The sequence below is a fragment of the Mytilus trossulus genome, chromosome 3, assembly GCF_036588685.1.
Source record: "Mytilus trossulus isolate FHL-02 chromosome 3, PNRI_Mtr1.1.1.hap1, whole genome shotgun sequence".
NCBI classification, from domain to species: domain Eukaryota; kingdom Metazoa; phylum Mollusca; class Bivalvia; order Mytilida; family Mytilidae; genus Mytilus; species Mytilus trossulus.
This window is the reverse complement of record NC_086375.1, coordinates 91,706,827-91,722,119: the sequence shown is the minus strand read 5'-3', so window position 1 is coordinate 91,722,119 and position 15,293 is coordinate 91,706,827. Positions and strand designations below refer to the sequence as shown.

The 15,293-nt window shown below is 31.5% G+C and overlaps 2 protein-coding genes across 2 annotated transcripts in view; both read right to left on the bottom strand.

The window, feature by feature from the left end:
- Positions 1-1,653: 1,653 nt before the first annotated feature.
- LOC134712838 (uncharacterized) lies at positions 1,654-6,634 on the bottom strand. The gene is made up of 3 exons (XM_063574796.1): positions 6,342-6,634; positions 4,077-4,235; positions 1,654-2,421 (listed from the first exon to the last, which is right to left on the bottom strand). The coding sequence occupies exons 1-3, from the start codon at positions 6,424-6,426 to the stop codon at positions 2,243-2,245; spliced, it is 423 nt and encodes a 140-aa protein (XP_063430866.1). The 5' UTR covers positions 6,427-6,634; the 3' UTR covers positions 1,654-2,242.
- Positions 6,635-9,662: 3,028 nt separating this feature from the next.
- Positions 9,663-15,293, bottom strand: part of LOC134712837 (nidogen-2-like) — a 35,284-nt gene continuing 29,653 nt past the window's right edge. Inside the window, exons 22-26 of the mRNA XM_063574794.1 lie at positions 13,926-14,083; positions 12,575-12,698; positions 12,060-12,181; positions 11,411-11,552; positions 9,663-11,059 (exon numbers count right to left, since the gene is read on the bottom strand). Coding sequence (XP_063430864.1) covers positions 11,413-11,552; positions 12,060-12,181; positions 12,575-12,698; positions 13,926-14,083 — 544 coding nt within the window. The 3' untranslated portion in view covers positions 9,663-11,059; positions 11,411-11,412. The remainder of the gene's footprint in view (positions 11,060-11,410; positions 11,553-12,059; positions 12,182-12,574; positions 12,699-13,925; positions 14,084-15,293) is intronic.

Here is a 15,293-nt window from a genome sequence, read left to right as displayed (position 1 = left end):
AACTATTTTGTTCACTGCCAAACTAGTGGTTGTTAGTCCATTTTTGGTAAAAATAAAAAAAAATAGAAAGCAATCTTTACCTTTTTTCTATTAATGCTATTTCTTGAAAATGAAAAAAAAATCAATGAAAAAGGTCTGGAGCTGGAATGTCAGTAAGTGCTTGTAGTGCTTTATTAATTTATGTATTATTGTAATTTTGTTCAGTTTCTTCTGTTACTTATTCTGACATCAGACTCGCACTTCTCTTAAACTGAGTTTTACTATGCGTATTGTGCGTTTGTTTTCTACATTGGCTAGAGGTATAGGGGGTGGGTTGATATCTCAGAAAACATGTTTAACCCCGCCGCAATTTTGCTCCGTCCCAGGTCAGGAGCCTCTGGCTTTTGTTAGTCTTGTATGATTTTTAATTTTAGTTTCTTGTGTATAAGTCGGAGTTTAGTATGTCGTCCATTATCGATGAACTAGTAACATATGTGTTTAGAGGCCAGCTGAAGGACTCGTCCGGGTGCGGGAGTTTATCGTTGCATTGAAGACCTATTGGTGGCCTTTTTCTGTTGTCTGTTCTATGGTGGGGCTGTTATCTCTTTGACACATTCCCCATTTCCATTCTCAATTTTACAGATATTCAATGCTACCAAGTCACAATGGCGACCGTTTAATTTTCAGAAAGATACTCAAACGAGGAATGCATTGTACAAAGAAAAAAAAACACAGTGCTTTCTGGGGTATACTTAGATTCTAAAATCAATGGAACCTAAACTTTAAATGGTATTTGTTTATGTAAAAATTTTTTACGTTACTTTCAGTTTAGCTCATATTTTTATATTGTACATAATGTTTATTTCTCTTATGTAAGAGGAGGATGCCTTATTTTACAATGTACCAATTTTAAATCTGAAAATGTTATATGAATACTTTAACTTGTCTATATATATATTCATTGCACATGCTGTTAGACAGTCCAACATCCATGCACAAGAAAGTGAAAATTTCATATCTTCTCTCAATTAAAAAATGGTTAAGTAGTGCTATAAATCTGTCATTTCATACTGATAAGGCGACTGATATTATTACTACAAACAGATGTTTAAAACACAAAATTGTTAAACTTTAAAAGTTTAGGGAAAATGCACAGGCACCTGTGGGGTTAACCCTCCCCCTTTTTTCTTAATTTTTGGTGGTTTTTTTTTTGGGGAAATGTTCTTGGTGTTGTTTATCCTGACTTTTAAGATTAATTTGAAAACCCAATTAATTTTAATGATGTTTTTTTTAATATTTTAATCTTGCAATTTATTGAAAAAATTAAATTTTGTAAAAAAATCAAAATCACATATTTATAAGAAAGAAAAAGATACATTTCTTGATTGGTATTGTGTATTTATTTTAATCTCTTCTTGCAATTGTCACCTATAAATTGAGAAAGAAAGCATGTGGCATCTGTGAACTAACATAATATAATTGATGTGACAGTTTAATTTGAAAATATTGTGTTTTCTATGTGGTGCAGGAGATAAGTTCACTTTTTATTCAACATCATTTTGATGCAAATTCTTGGGCTTATATTGAAGACTGTAGACGCATTTGTGGACACCCCGTCCGCAATTGCCCCCGTTGTGATGGGGTAGTTTCTAAATAAATAAGTATGACAAGATAGAGACTAGCATTGCTTTCTTTGATTTAATTATAATAAGGTAGACAGTTGTATATGGATACAATTAATAATATCAACATTTTTTTTTAACATTTTTTTGTATATTGCCACCTAATTCTACAGGTTAAATGTATAAAATCATTGGAATGATAAACAACTTTCCTAACTATATAATATTTAAAACCTTTACTCGTCTGGCGACAGCAACTAAAATGTAATAAACTATCTATAGTTTACAGCAGCACATTGTAATTTAAAGTAGCTCACTGAAGTTTGAAGTAACACATTGTAGTTTAAAGTAGCACATTGTAGTTCAAAGTAGCACATTGTAGTTCAAAGAAGAACATTGTAGTTCAAAGTAGCACATTGTAGTTCAAAGTAGCACATTGTAGTTTAAAGTAGCACATTGTAGTTTACAGTAGTAAATTGCAGCAATATTAGTTGATAGCAGCAACATAAAAAAAGCAATCTTAAGCAAGCTTTCGCGTTCTACTCCCGCCGTGAACTCTAAAAAAAAAAAGCTTTCGCGTAATACTCTCCACTGAACATTTAACAAAACATTGCATAAATGAAATATGCTGATATTGTGATTCATCGCAATATATTATAAATTGTTATTATAAATCCTATCAAACTAAATGTAGATTTCATTGATTGTTGTCCATTACATCCGTAATCAAAACAATTCCAGTAAGTTGAACCATAGACGTCTATTTCTTCTTCGGGTTTAAATCCTTCTGTATAGTAACAGCTTCGGATAATCATTGCACCTGAAAAGGTACAAATCAAAAATCTTCATTGGAAATTTAAAAAAAAAAACCGTAACAACAAAGTTTAATCGTAATTACAGTTGTATCCGGATGCTCTGCAGGGCGCAGCTTTATACGACCGCAGAGGTCTAACCCTGAACGGTTGGGATAAGCATGGACACAACATTCAAGCAGGATACAGCTCTGAATTTGGATTGTGATTAAATAGTTGACACAGCATAGGTTTCTGACACAGAATGAATGTATGAATGTGGTCTTACGTTAAAGAATTTTTTTGCTTTTTTGAAGAAATTTTCTTTTTAAATTCTGAAATCTGTAATGAGAAAAAAAATGACCCCCCCCCCCCCCCTTATTTTCACCTCCCCCTTACCCTAATTCCAAAAACGATCTCACTTTAAATTTCGAATGGAGTTTACAACAATAACTACTCATTTATATACATCATAAAATATCAAAACATGAAATGTCGTACAGTCATGGTTTAAATTAATATTAGGAAAATTGAATGGGGAATGTGTCCAAAAGGACACAGATGATGCCCCCGCTAGCATATAACGTTATAAAGGGACATAACTCAAGAACTGTAAAAGTAAAGCTGCCTAAAATTGAAGAAAAGTTAAGAGAACAGAAACTAAAAAATTCTTCAATTTTTCCACTTGTAAAGGGGCATAACCATAGAATGGTAATGCATGTTATGCTTTAATTTATCAGTTGGTAGTAAAGTGAGTATTGGATTGTATAGTGTATATAGCATTGATTTAAGTTGATTCAACTACTATTCTAGACACAGAAAGATAACTCGAATTTTCAAAGAAATTTCATAAAGCATTGGTTTTAGGTAAATCAACAACCATTCTAGACAAAGAAAGATAACTCCAATTTATTGACTTGAAACTACAAAATTCTTGGGTTTTTTTCCCCCTTTTTGGTCCATTATATCTAGACTGTTTGCTCCATAACCCTTAACATATATCCAACCTTCTACTTATGGTATTAAACATTGTGGTATAATTTCGGAACAGTTGAAATTCTTATACACAACTTATTGTCCTGAAACTAGATAAATGCTTGTTTTGGGCCCCTTTGGGCCCCTAATTTCTTAACCTTAGGGACATTAGCCCCCAAAATCAAACCCAAGGTCATTATCCAGAAACCATCCGTCTTCATACGACGCTGACGACGACGTGACACCAATATACTAGTACAACCGCAAGGTCTTTTGTTTAATTTATTTGTATCGGGTTTTAGTGTGGTGCCTATTTTCGATGAATAAATTCTTGTTTTGGGTGCGGGATGTTCTCGCTGTTTTGAAGATTCATTGGTGGCCTTGGCCTGTTTTCTGTCATTAGTAATCAAATGTCATTTGTTCTCTGCCATCTTGATTACGTTATCTTAATTGTTATGTGGATGTTGAATCATTATATTGATTCGCAGTCATTGTTTCTGTGGTAACAATTAAATGGGACTTATTTCATTAATATTGTTGGGGAATTAAATGAGGAAGTTTTAGCTATGTCTCAAACATTGATTACTCTTATGACATTGTCATTACTAGGCATGGGCATACGACACCGGCATACGACCCCATCCTATTCGGGTTAAACTATTTTCTTGTTTTTTTTCTGTGTTTTACTTTTGCTTTTCATTTGTCTTACCTTTATATGGTTGAACCTTGTTAACCTCTTTTCTACAGGAAACAGTCATACTTTCGTCCGACATGTTGCAAGGTTTCAGGAATTTGTTGTCTTTTCCTCCAAATTCATCTGCACACAATGGCTGCGTATCTGATCGACATTCATGGCAACTAAACTCATCTAAGAGAAAACATCATCAAATGTTATGAGCACAAAAAAATGTAATGGTGTTTATAGTTATTATAATATTTATGTCAAAGCCACAAATAAATGGTAATGGTGTTTGCAGTTATTATAATATCTATTGTCAAACATGTCAAACAACAAAAAAGTGTAAATCAAAATTATATGATTATGGTGTTTGTTGTCTTAATGTTTATCAATGTTTATTTGGAAAAAAACTTTTTTATTTCTTTTATATAAAAAAGAAGATGTGGTATTATTGACAATGAGACAACTATCCACAAAAGACCAAAATGACACAGACATTAACAACTATAGGTAACCGTACGGCCTTCAACAATGAGCAAATCCGATACCGCATAATCAGCTATAAAAGGCCCCGATCAAGTACATGTATTTCTGTTATGTGTGACTGCCGGGTCCTGACAAGCAATATTCCTCATGTCCATGGCAAACCCGGCATTGCCCATGGAACATGAGACATGAGTTTTCTAATTTGTTCATATATACATCTTCAAAACAACAGGTTATACATGAAAACACGATGGTGAATATTTCTATTGATTGCAATGCCATTTTAATAGTAAAAGTTATACAAAATCAATTAATCATATAGCTGTTCCTATTTGATGCAGAGTAATCATAAATGGCGTTTCAAATAATGAATGAGATATGACTAAACGTATGACATTGGGGATTTGTTGATTGTTTATATAACAGCATTTCACATACGGCGATGTTCTAGTATCTGCACACTACTCAATACTATTGATATATCTATATAATATTGGTACAAAGTTTGTAGGCCTATACCGGTGAAATATGTATATTTATCTCTTAGTCTTGTGATATTCAGGTTAAGAAAATAGTAAAGAATCTTGAATTGACCTTTGCTGACGGCCATATTATGGTGCACTATCTTTTAGAGGTAGCTAAAATCACTGTCAGAACCCACAGACAAGTTCGACCACATAATCCGTATAAAAATGTTTTATTAACATATATACAACTTTGCGGCGAATCAGCACACACATACCGTCGATAACATTCTATAATTGCTTACATCTACTTCATTTGAACTTTAGTGGATAGTCTCACTGGCAATCGTACCACATCACCTTATTTTTATTTATCAAACTATTGCATTTTTTGTTATAAACACATAAATCAGATCAGGACAGGGTTAATAGATATGGACATCCTGGATGTCTTTCCCCTGGATTAAATGTCAAATGCTAAGCAGAGGGTCTTATGTGGGCTACTCCGCTCAGTTGTAATGGACTTTAACTCCGAGGTCCCGTGGAAACCTTTATAACAACTATTTGATGGGTCCATAGGTGGCTTAATTTATTGCACAGAACACTATCTGAACTTTCCAATATACCTTCAGTTTCCATTGGATATATGTCAAAAACGTTCTACCCCAGTCAACTTACTTTTTTGAAAAGTATGTCATTTTCCTAGTCCTGCATATGTTTGAAATATTTGCCACTGGTCATTAAACAAATCTATACGTTGTGACATATATTCTATGGTTCATAACTTTCGATTTAGACGTGTTTGATGTGAAGTTTATATACTGTTAACATGGAGTTTCGTCAGTTTGAGCAAAACAAGCCCTGATTTACTGTGGAAGTTCCTAGTTAAAATCTCTATAAATGTGGAATTTACATGTTGAATAATCGTTTAAAACTACATTAGATTTACTCATACCCAGCAATGCATAGACAGAAATTAAGAAGGAGTATCATACTTAGGATCAAATCAATTCAGATCAGTTTTGAAATCCAATAATATATATATCTGAACAATATATAATCTTTCAACCGCACTATTAACATGATTAAAACCTTATGTCTAAAATATTTTAAATTTATACATATCATATGCTACCATGCAAGACTTATTACTTTTCTTTCCCTTATTGCGTTTTATAGCTGTTTACAACATCGTGTGTGTATCATATAAAACTATAACTTAATCGTATTTGACCTTCATTGTTTTGTTACAATCGATCTCAAAGACATAAAAGCAAAGACAATTTATTCATAATCAGAACAGTAAATTAAGTTATTATTGGAACAAATGTAAATTTGTATTTACCTGTTTTACATAAAACTGTTCCAATTGCACACAGGCAGATAAACACACACAGAAGAATTCCATCCATTTTTTTTTTACTGTGCATGCGATAATGTACGTGCGCACATTACAATTCAAGGGGGCTCTTGTGGGAGAATGGTGATAACTTTCAACAAGTTGTATTTTATCCTTGTCACTTCCTTATGTTATAATAAACTCAATCTTTACAGAAGTCAAATGAGAAAAAAGACATACATTTGACTTAGAGTTCCCTCGTAAAAGAACGCATTTACCATTAACTATCCGATGTATTATAATTCCTTGATTTCTAAAACGGTCGTTTTATGTATAGATATTGGAAATTATGCAATTGACAACTATATGGATATTACATCTAACCGTTAAGAACAAGTAAATATAGAGCAAGTGGCATTATGTGTATAGATTTTTGTAAATTAGATTTCCGACATGCAGACAAGTTAATGTTAGCTGCAATAAAAACTGTAATTTTCTCGTTCAGTTAGTTGTAACTATAATTTGGATAGGAGATATTGTAAGAATCTTCAGTACGGCATTAGGCTTATCCATGTTAATCTAAAAAATAGATGTCCAAGAACACAATATTGGCACATACTTTCTCAGCATATTTAGGTGTCTCTGGTTGGTGTATGACTTTATCAAGCACGTGTCTAAAACTAATTTGAACTAAAATCTATCGTCTTCAAAACACATGTCCGATACAAAACTCTCTGAAAGAAAGTTATTGTGGGTTCTAGCAATAACGGACTAGTCTTAATGGTTTACTTTTATAAATTGTTATTTGGATGGAGAGTTGTCTCATTGGCACACCACATCTTCCTATTTCTAGTCTTAAAAATAACGTTGTTCCTTTTGCTTTTTTTCAGTTTAATATGTGCATGCATGTAGAGATTTTATTAATTGATACACACTATCCTGTTCCTTCAACTTAAGGAACACTTTTTATAGAAGGCCTCTCAGATCCGCATCCAATGGGATTACTAATATAAGTACCATTTTAGACTACAGAGGAGGTCATATCGAATAAGGTACTAAGGGACAATACAAACGGATAGATGTTGGATAAAAACAAAATTAATGCATGTGGTATGCCAGGTGTTATTTTTTAAGGGTGTTGGTTGGGACTCGCTACATGTTTCGCTATCCTACAAGACATATGATTCAAAATTTGGTTCTAAAGGTTTTACAAGCTTAAATGCAAATCAAAGCTGTCCATTGGCAGTCTTTCTTATTTGGGGCCAGTATAATATATGAAGAGTGTATCGTGGTATTATCATCGTTGCCACTAACTAATTGAAAGTTATGAATGAAAGTGAACCATTGAACAGTTTCATCTAGATTTGTCTCGACTATGTAAACATGGAAACCAAAATTAATTGAAGACATATAGAATTTTGAAACTGTGATAAAAGGGGCGTATTAATTTGAAATTTTATATGGAAAAAGAAAATTAAATATAACAAACACAACACTCCCACTCAGACCATACCCACAGTGGATAGGTGGAAGATTTAGAATTCAGAGCATTGAGATTACTACTGAGACCTCATTATATGCATATCAATGTTCCCAATCAGGGATTGATTATTCCAATGCAAACAGATTACACCATATACTTTGTTGAGGGAAAACATAAGCATAATACTTCTGAACTGCGTTTAAACTGAACATTCAATACATATGATACTGCCAGCAGAGCCATTTACCTCAAACGTGTCTCTGCTTTCATGTTAACCAGATATGGATAACGGATTGTGAAGGAAAATGTGACGTGAAATAGTTAAACTAACAAGTTGTTCCGTCTGTTTCATTAGACCACGCAATATTTTGACCTCCTTGATTAGACTCAGTCTTAACTGTTTTGGATTGTCATAAATCGAATTACGGGATTCATGAAATCGACTTACGGTCATGCTGATCGAATTATGGAGGTCTTGAAATTTCTATGGACCTCATAACACATTGAAGGATATCCTGAAATAGTCTTGAAGTGATAAATTCACTTATATATATGATGACAATAGATATGATGACAGATGAAAACCTCAGATAATAAATCATCTTTATACTTTAATATGAAGCATCACTTCTAGCTTCTGAAATATTGAGCTTTATGCAAGTATTTTCGAGTCATGGCCACCAGATTAATGGGTCTCATTCTAAGATCGTCATCATGAAAAATGTCTGAAATACTTTCCACTGGACATTATGCAACGACAATCATTCAATCACATTGCAGGCAAAACAAAAGCAAAATTAAATCTAATGTTCCACCTGACTTAAATTCTATGGTTTCGCTTGATAACCTTACTACATGATTGCATTCTTGGAACCTGACTTTAGACTTTAGTCATAGTGATCCTAAAAGGACTTCTAAATACCTTGAACTTTTTTTACTGAACTACAACATAGAAATATAGCACCATCAGTAAGAGAATTGGATATTTGCAGGCTTTTATCAGCACAGTGTCACTAATATATTACAATGGAATTCTGAGAAATGCACCGAAATTCAAACCAATCAAATATGGTCTTTGTAAATTCAGCCTTGTTAAATACAGCACTGTATTTTGTGCATAGGAAGATAGGTTTATTACAAAGGAACCTTTAAATGAAATACTTAACCATTATCACTCAACCATACAATATAGTTATTGCTGGACAGTGTTGTTCTACATATACAATGGATGGATTTTTTTCAAATATAAATATTTTAGCAAATACATTTTAAAAAATGCCCCACCTACAATAGTAGAGGGGCATTATGTTTTCTGGTCTGTGCGTCCGTTTGTCCGTTCGTCCGTCCGTCCGTCTGTCTGTTTGTTCGTCCGTCTGTAACACTTCAGGTTAAATTTTTTGGTCAAGGTAGTTTTTGATGAAGTTGAAGTCCAATCAACTTGAAACTTAGTATACATGTTCCCTTTGATAAGATCATTCTAATTTTAATGCCAAATTAGAAAATTTATTCCAATTTCATGGTCCAGTAAACATAGAAAATGATAGTGCGAGTGGGGCATCCGTGTACTGTGGACACATTCTTGTTAATTAAGAACTGAATTTAACTGCAAAACTGTATATAGGTAGGACAAAGAAGAGCAAGTACAGACTGATAATGATGCATCTTTTTTCATCAGTCTTGTTCATAGTAGATTATAAACATGTTTAAAAAGTATTCAGTGGACCCACAGGTTTACACAGATCTTCAAACATCAAGGCAAACACCAAGATGCACATGAAAGTCAAGTTTCCATCTTTGATCCAGAGGGAACTGACTGAAGAGGTAATGGAAAATGAAAACAAATATTAAAAGTGATGTAACATTTTTATTGAGCATTAGAATTTATCAGGATGCAGTACAATATCTTATTTTAGTAACAGCCTTAACTTGATACTACTAATATTACTTATAGCACCTATCAGAACCATTGAATGTTTTTGAAAACATGGATTATAACTATTATAAGAATTCTACAATATACAATACAAATACAACTACTCTCCCAAAATAAGGTCAAAATGCTTAATACATGGGGCAGATTCAACCTATTAAATCAATAAAATGTCTTTGATTTGCATGGGTTTGTTTTTATACTGTTGCTTAACTAGGTTAATCATAATTTTTTGGGGTACCCCTTACAAGCATTAAATCCTGGCGGTGTGCTTGTTATAATTATAAAATTAATCTATTTGAGCAGAATAAAAGAAGCTGAGCATTGTGTTTTGAGTATTCTTTGGGCAAACAAAATGTAAAAGAATGCAGTTAAAAAGTCTAGCTGATGATGCTAAACCTATTATTTGTTCATCATTATATAAGTTTTCTTTAATGCAGTGGGACAATGTATTATTCTTGTATGAAACAAGAGTAACATATTTAAAGACTAACAAATACTCATACAAAGCATACATTTGACATCACATATAAAAAACTTAAAATATCAAATTGAATAGTAAGTGGCTAAAAATAGATGGATTTGCATATAGGTTATAATAATATCGGTTTTATATAGTTACATGTAAAAGAACACAAATACAATAAAAAAGAAAGTTCTTCTTCATAGAGATCTAAAATTTGTTCAGATTTAATTCTTGATAGGGACTATATTTTGGCACTAGATGTATACATACAAACATATATATGGAGTATCTCAATAATAATTATACAATATGTACATCAGATCTTGTTAAAAATATCATAATGTACAACCTTAGAACAAATTATCTACAAAAAATTGTAAATGAAATAAAAACAAATACAACACTAATAACTTTTTTTTTTATATTTTGCTAAGGTTTTTTAAGATGAGACTTTATATATAGACTTGATATATAAAACATTTTGATCTCAAATTGTTTGATTTCTCCATTTTTATTCGATATGTTTTTTTTCTGTATGTTTCATATAAACTGTTAAGGATTATTCATTAGTTTTTAAAAAGTCAAAACAAAGATGATTTCGGTAAAATAAGAGTCTGAAATAGGTAAAACACTTTTAGAATGTAAACAGTTTTTCACTCAAAAGCTATGAGAATGACTTAACTCAACATAATAATAGTTAATATGTAGATAGTACCTAGAAACTCTATATGAACATGATTTGTTTTGCTTATAACTACTATTGCTAAAAATACACATCTTTGGTATTACAATTTTGTCCTCAATTGATTTTTTGATCATCTTCTCTATGCAGTCAGATGATTAACCTGTAAACAACAAATATGATCAATATTTCGCAACAATTATAAGGTTATCAGAAATCACAATGTATATATTTTTTATGTTTTGTAAAGTTTGAAATTATATATAATAACATGAACTTTTTATACTTAAAATAAAGTGTTTTTTAACTGTTCCTTTACCATCAAGTTTAAAGATTTTTGCATCTAAATCCAATGACTATCCAGGTGATATTTTTTGTCAAAGGGCCAAATTAAATATTTTGTAAAAATTTTATGAAAATTAAAAAAGCCAAATTAATTAATCAAGGTGTTTGGTAGCACCTTAATTTGTCAATAAGTCAAAACATAATGAGTCTTTTCAAACTTTAAACTTACATTTATCTTTTTCTAAGTAGAGCTACTTGATTACATCTCTCAGGGTCTATATCATCAGGACAGGTACAGGTTCTGCCACCATTAGGGGTGGGTAAACAAAGGAATGTACAGCCTCCATTGTTCCTGGCACACGCATTGTTTACTGTAAATATAAATAGTCACATCATCAGACCTCACACATGAGTAGTAAATACAACAATGTTTAGAATGTCATTTTCTACAATATCTTTAGGTTTTAGATTTGATATGAAAGAAAACCATAATGACCACACTAAATTTATTCAGTTTGCATTAATTCAGAATTTACATAATTAACTGAACCCCTATATCTACAGTGGACACAAATATTTTGGTGCAAGAAAACTTGTTTTTGGAATCTTAAATTAGCTGTTTAACAAATAGGTTGTATTTTTTGGGTCCTTTCTTTGGTAAGTTTGCCATTTATTTTTCAAAATATTAGTTTAAACATATTTATTTATAGTGGATTGGGAAACAAGTTTTACATCTTATATTAATCCCTTTCCACTTTGCGTTCAAAATATTGTTTAACATGCAGACATTTACTTAAGAATCAACATCTAGATTAAGATATATTTATTTCAAATCTGACTATATTATTTTAATACATGGGTTAAAATATATAACTTACTTCTTGGACATTGAGCTCTGACTGCTGTTATACCATACAATTTACCATTTCCTCCGATAGGTAAACTTAAAGATTTATCTGATACTTGGCCGTTACGATTTACACTTGATACACCATTTGATCTGAAATGATAAGGCTTCCCTTTAGTGACAAGTTTTACATATGAAACTGAAAATATTTCAATAATGAAGTTCTAATCATATATATCTATTTATCAATTAAGACTCTAATATTGCTGAATCATGCATATAAATTATTTAAGTTACTAAATCCTGGAAGTAGGCTAAGATGAAGACATCAGAACATAAGTCATATATTTTGGTATATGTCTAGCCGAACTATCCGCTGAATTTCAATTATGAAATGGCATACATGAGTTTCACATTATGGAAAGCTAAAATATCAAGACCTGATTGAGGAAAACTTTACACACACAGTTAGAAAAGATTCTTGTAAGAATACAAAAAAGGTTAAAATAATTTGTTAGCCAACAACTACCATTATTTAAAACTCACATGGTCCAATCTGACCAGTATATGCTGCTGCCAGAGAATGTCAAACCAAATGGATAAGGTGCTTCATCTGTCAGTATGGCTCTACCTACACCATCTGTTCTTATACATTCTATTGTTCTTGTACCTACAATCAGTAGTCATTTATATAAATTCTTAGCATTTCATGTACTGTGAAAGTACTTTTATTCGTGGGGTACCAATTTTCGTGGTTTTCGTGGATGACTTAATCCACGAATTTAAGTGTCCAACGAAAAAAAACAACCATTGTCCAAATCAAGACATGGAAAGATCCCCATGAAGGTTTGACTACGTATATGATCTAGAGAATATATTGAATAACCTCGAAACTGAGAATAATTTAATAGCAGCAACAGAACTACAATTGTATGCAGGATTATACCCATTTAATCTTTGATAACCTAAACTGTACAACTTATGATCTATTAATTTTCATAAAACAAGGTTTTTTTTCGATGAAAGTCAGATTTCCGGTATTGATATGCAAGTATGATAAAGAGTTCATTTTATATCCTCATAGTTCTCGTACATATGCGAAATAATAATTTAACGCTGGGCTTGATTTTGATAAGAATTATTTGATAACTATAGATACACTAAAATCATTTGTTTATGATACTGATTTCTTTAGGTGACATGTTTATGGCCTAACTAACACCTTTGATGGTCCTTAATCTGTTGATCACTTTATCTTGGGTTAATTAGTGTTGTCACTATGATTTACAGGATCAATGTTTACTTTGCAATTTCCTTCAATTCAAACTATTTGTAACCTTCGTTTCTAATGGCTTTAATTTTTCTAATTTTTTTTTAGAAAACTAAAATCCACGAATTTAAAAACCCACGAACATGTAAATATTGCTCAAACCACGAAAATTGATACCCACGAATTAAAGTACTATCACAGTATTGGAAATATAAATTGGAAAATTGTATAGATAAGAGATACCATGCTACATTTACTAACATCTAAAAGTTTGAATTATAGTTTGTTTTTCTTTATCTTTAAACACCCCCTATTGGTGGCCTTTGGCTGGTGTCTTATCTATGGTCGGGTTGTTGTCTCTTTGACACATTTTCCATTTCCATGTTTTTACTTTAACGTTTCAAAATGAGAAAAGTAATTTTAATTTATGCATTTTCTACAGCTGAATTTTAAATTTGCAGGGCACAAACTTCTCAAACAAATAATTATTGTCATCAGATTTATTTGTCTTAAACAAAATTGAAAAGATTGATGAGCATAAAAATAAAACTTAAAACAATAAAAACTGAATCATTGGCAAATATATTTGTTTTTACAGAAGACAAATTTAAAGAGATGAAAACTGACCAGCATCACCCCAGCAAAGTTGATTGGTATAAAAGTCTAGGGCCAGTCCATTAGGTAGTCCTAGGTCTGTATCTACCAGGACTTCTCTATGTGTTCCGTCCATGTAAGCCTTCTCTATCTTTGGTGCGCCTCTGTTCCAATCTGTCCAGTATATCATTCTGCAAATAATAACACAGTTCTTATCTTAAAATCAAATGTCTTGATGAAATGGAAAATAATGAATTAAATGGCCTCTCATAGCTTGACCATACAATATGGGTTTTTTCTCATTGTTGAAGGCCATATGCTTGCCTATAATTGCTTCCATAAACTTAATTTGAACTTTGGTGGATATTGATCCAGTGAACCATATACCATATATTGGCAATTATACCACATCTCCATATCTTTAAAAATGAATATCGTAAAACTTTTATGACTTTATAAACTTTATGATAAAAAATAACAACCAACTTCATTTACTATTAAACAGTGTAAAACTATATTATAACTATGAAATGTTTGCCACTTAAGAAATGACTAGCCTACCATGCTACTTGCTTTTTAAGGGTATAGGATACAGTTTTGATCCCGTATTTACAGTTTGATGAAAATTTCCATATAGGCTATTTTTTGGCCTATTAAATCAAATATGTAATAAAAAATATACCTTCATGTGCTCCGTTTTTAGTTAAATGAGGTAGAAATTTTGTATATTTGCTCAAAATTTGGATTTGCGGACGTATCTTTACTTTGGAAAGAGAGCCATTCCTTTTTTGTTTTAAAAGATAAACACAAATTGTTTTTTTGTTAAATAATTTATAATTTCTGTATTTTATAAGTATCCTAAAAAAATTATGCATTTTTTTTCAGAAATAACTCATATTTATCAAATGGTCATGAATTGAGAAAAAAACGTAATTTTTTGCTGTATATTCAAAAGTTGCACTATTTACAGTTTTATAAAATTTGGTCCACATAATCTCCCTGCAAAATGAAACAAAAATGTTGTTTTAAAGGAGTCCATGCACTCTTTTTCAAAATAAATCAATTTGAATGATAAAAATAAGTCGAAAAATGCATCTTTTCCTGATATGTCATAGTTTGACGTCACGAAAATAACATTTTACATTAGCAACGTCATTACCTCCCCTGTACCTGTATTGTATGCCCTTAGTTTTTGTAAGCCCAGATTTTTCAAGATTTCTATGCCAGATCAAAACTTTGTACATTATATAAATTAATACCACATAGCTGAGAGAGTGATACAGCATATCAATTGTTACCCTGAGAAAACATTATCAAATCTCAGATATGTGTAACATAATGTTTTAAGCTGAATGTTTTCTTATGAATGTCTTTTAAATTTTATTTGAAAGAAATAAACTA

Excerpts from the sequence above, each read along its gene's own strand:
- LOC134712838 (XM_063574796.1), bottom strand. The coding sequence starts at position 6,426 with ATGCACAGTAAAAAAAAAATGGATGGAATTCTTCTGTGTGTGTTTATC. Across the intron at positions 4,236-6,341 it reads AACAGTTTTATGTAAAACAG|ATGAGTTTAGTTGCCATGAA; the intron begins GTAAATACAAAT and ends GTTTTCTCTTAG. Across the intron at positions 2,422-4,076 it reads CAAGGTTCAACCATATAAAG|GTGCAATGATTATCCGAAGC; the intron begins GTAAGACAAATG and ends GTACCTTTTCAG.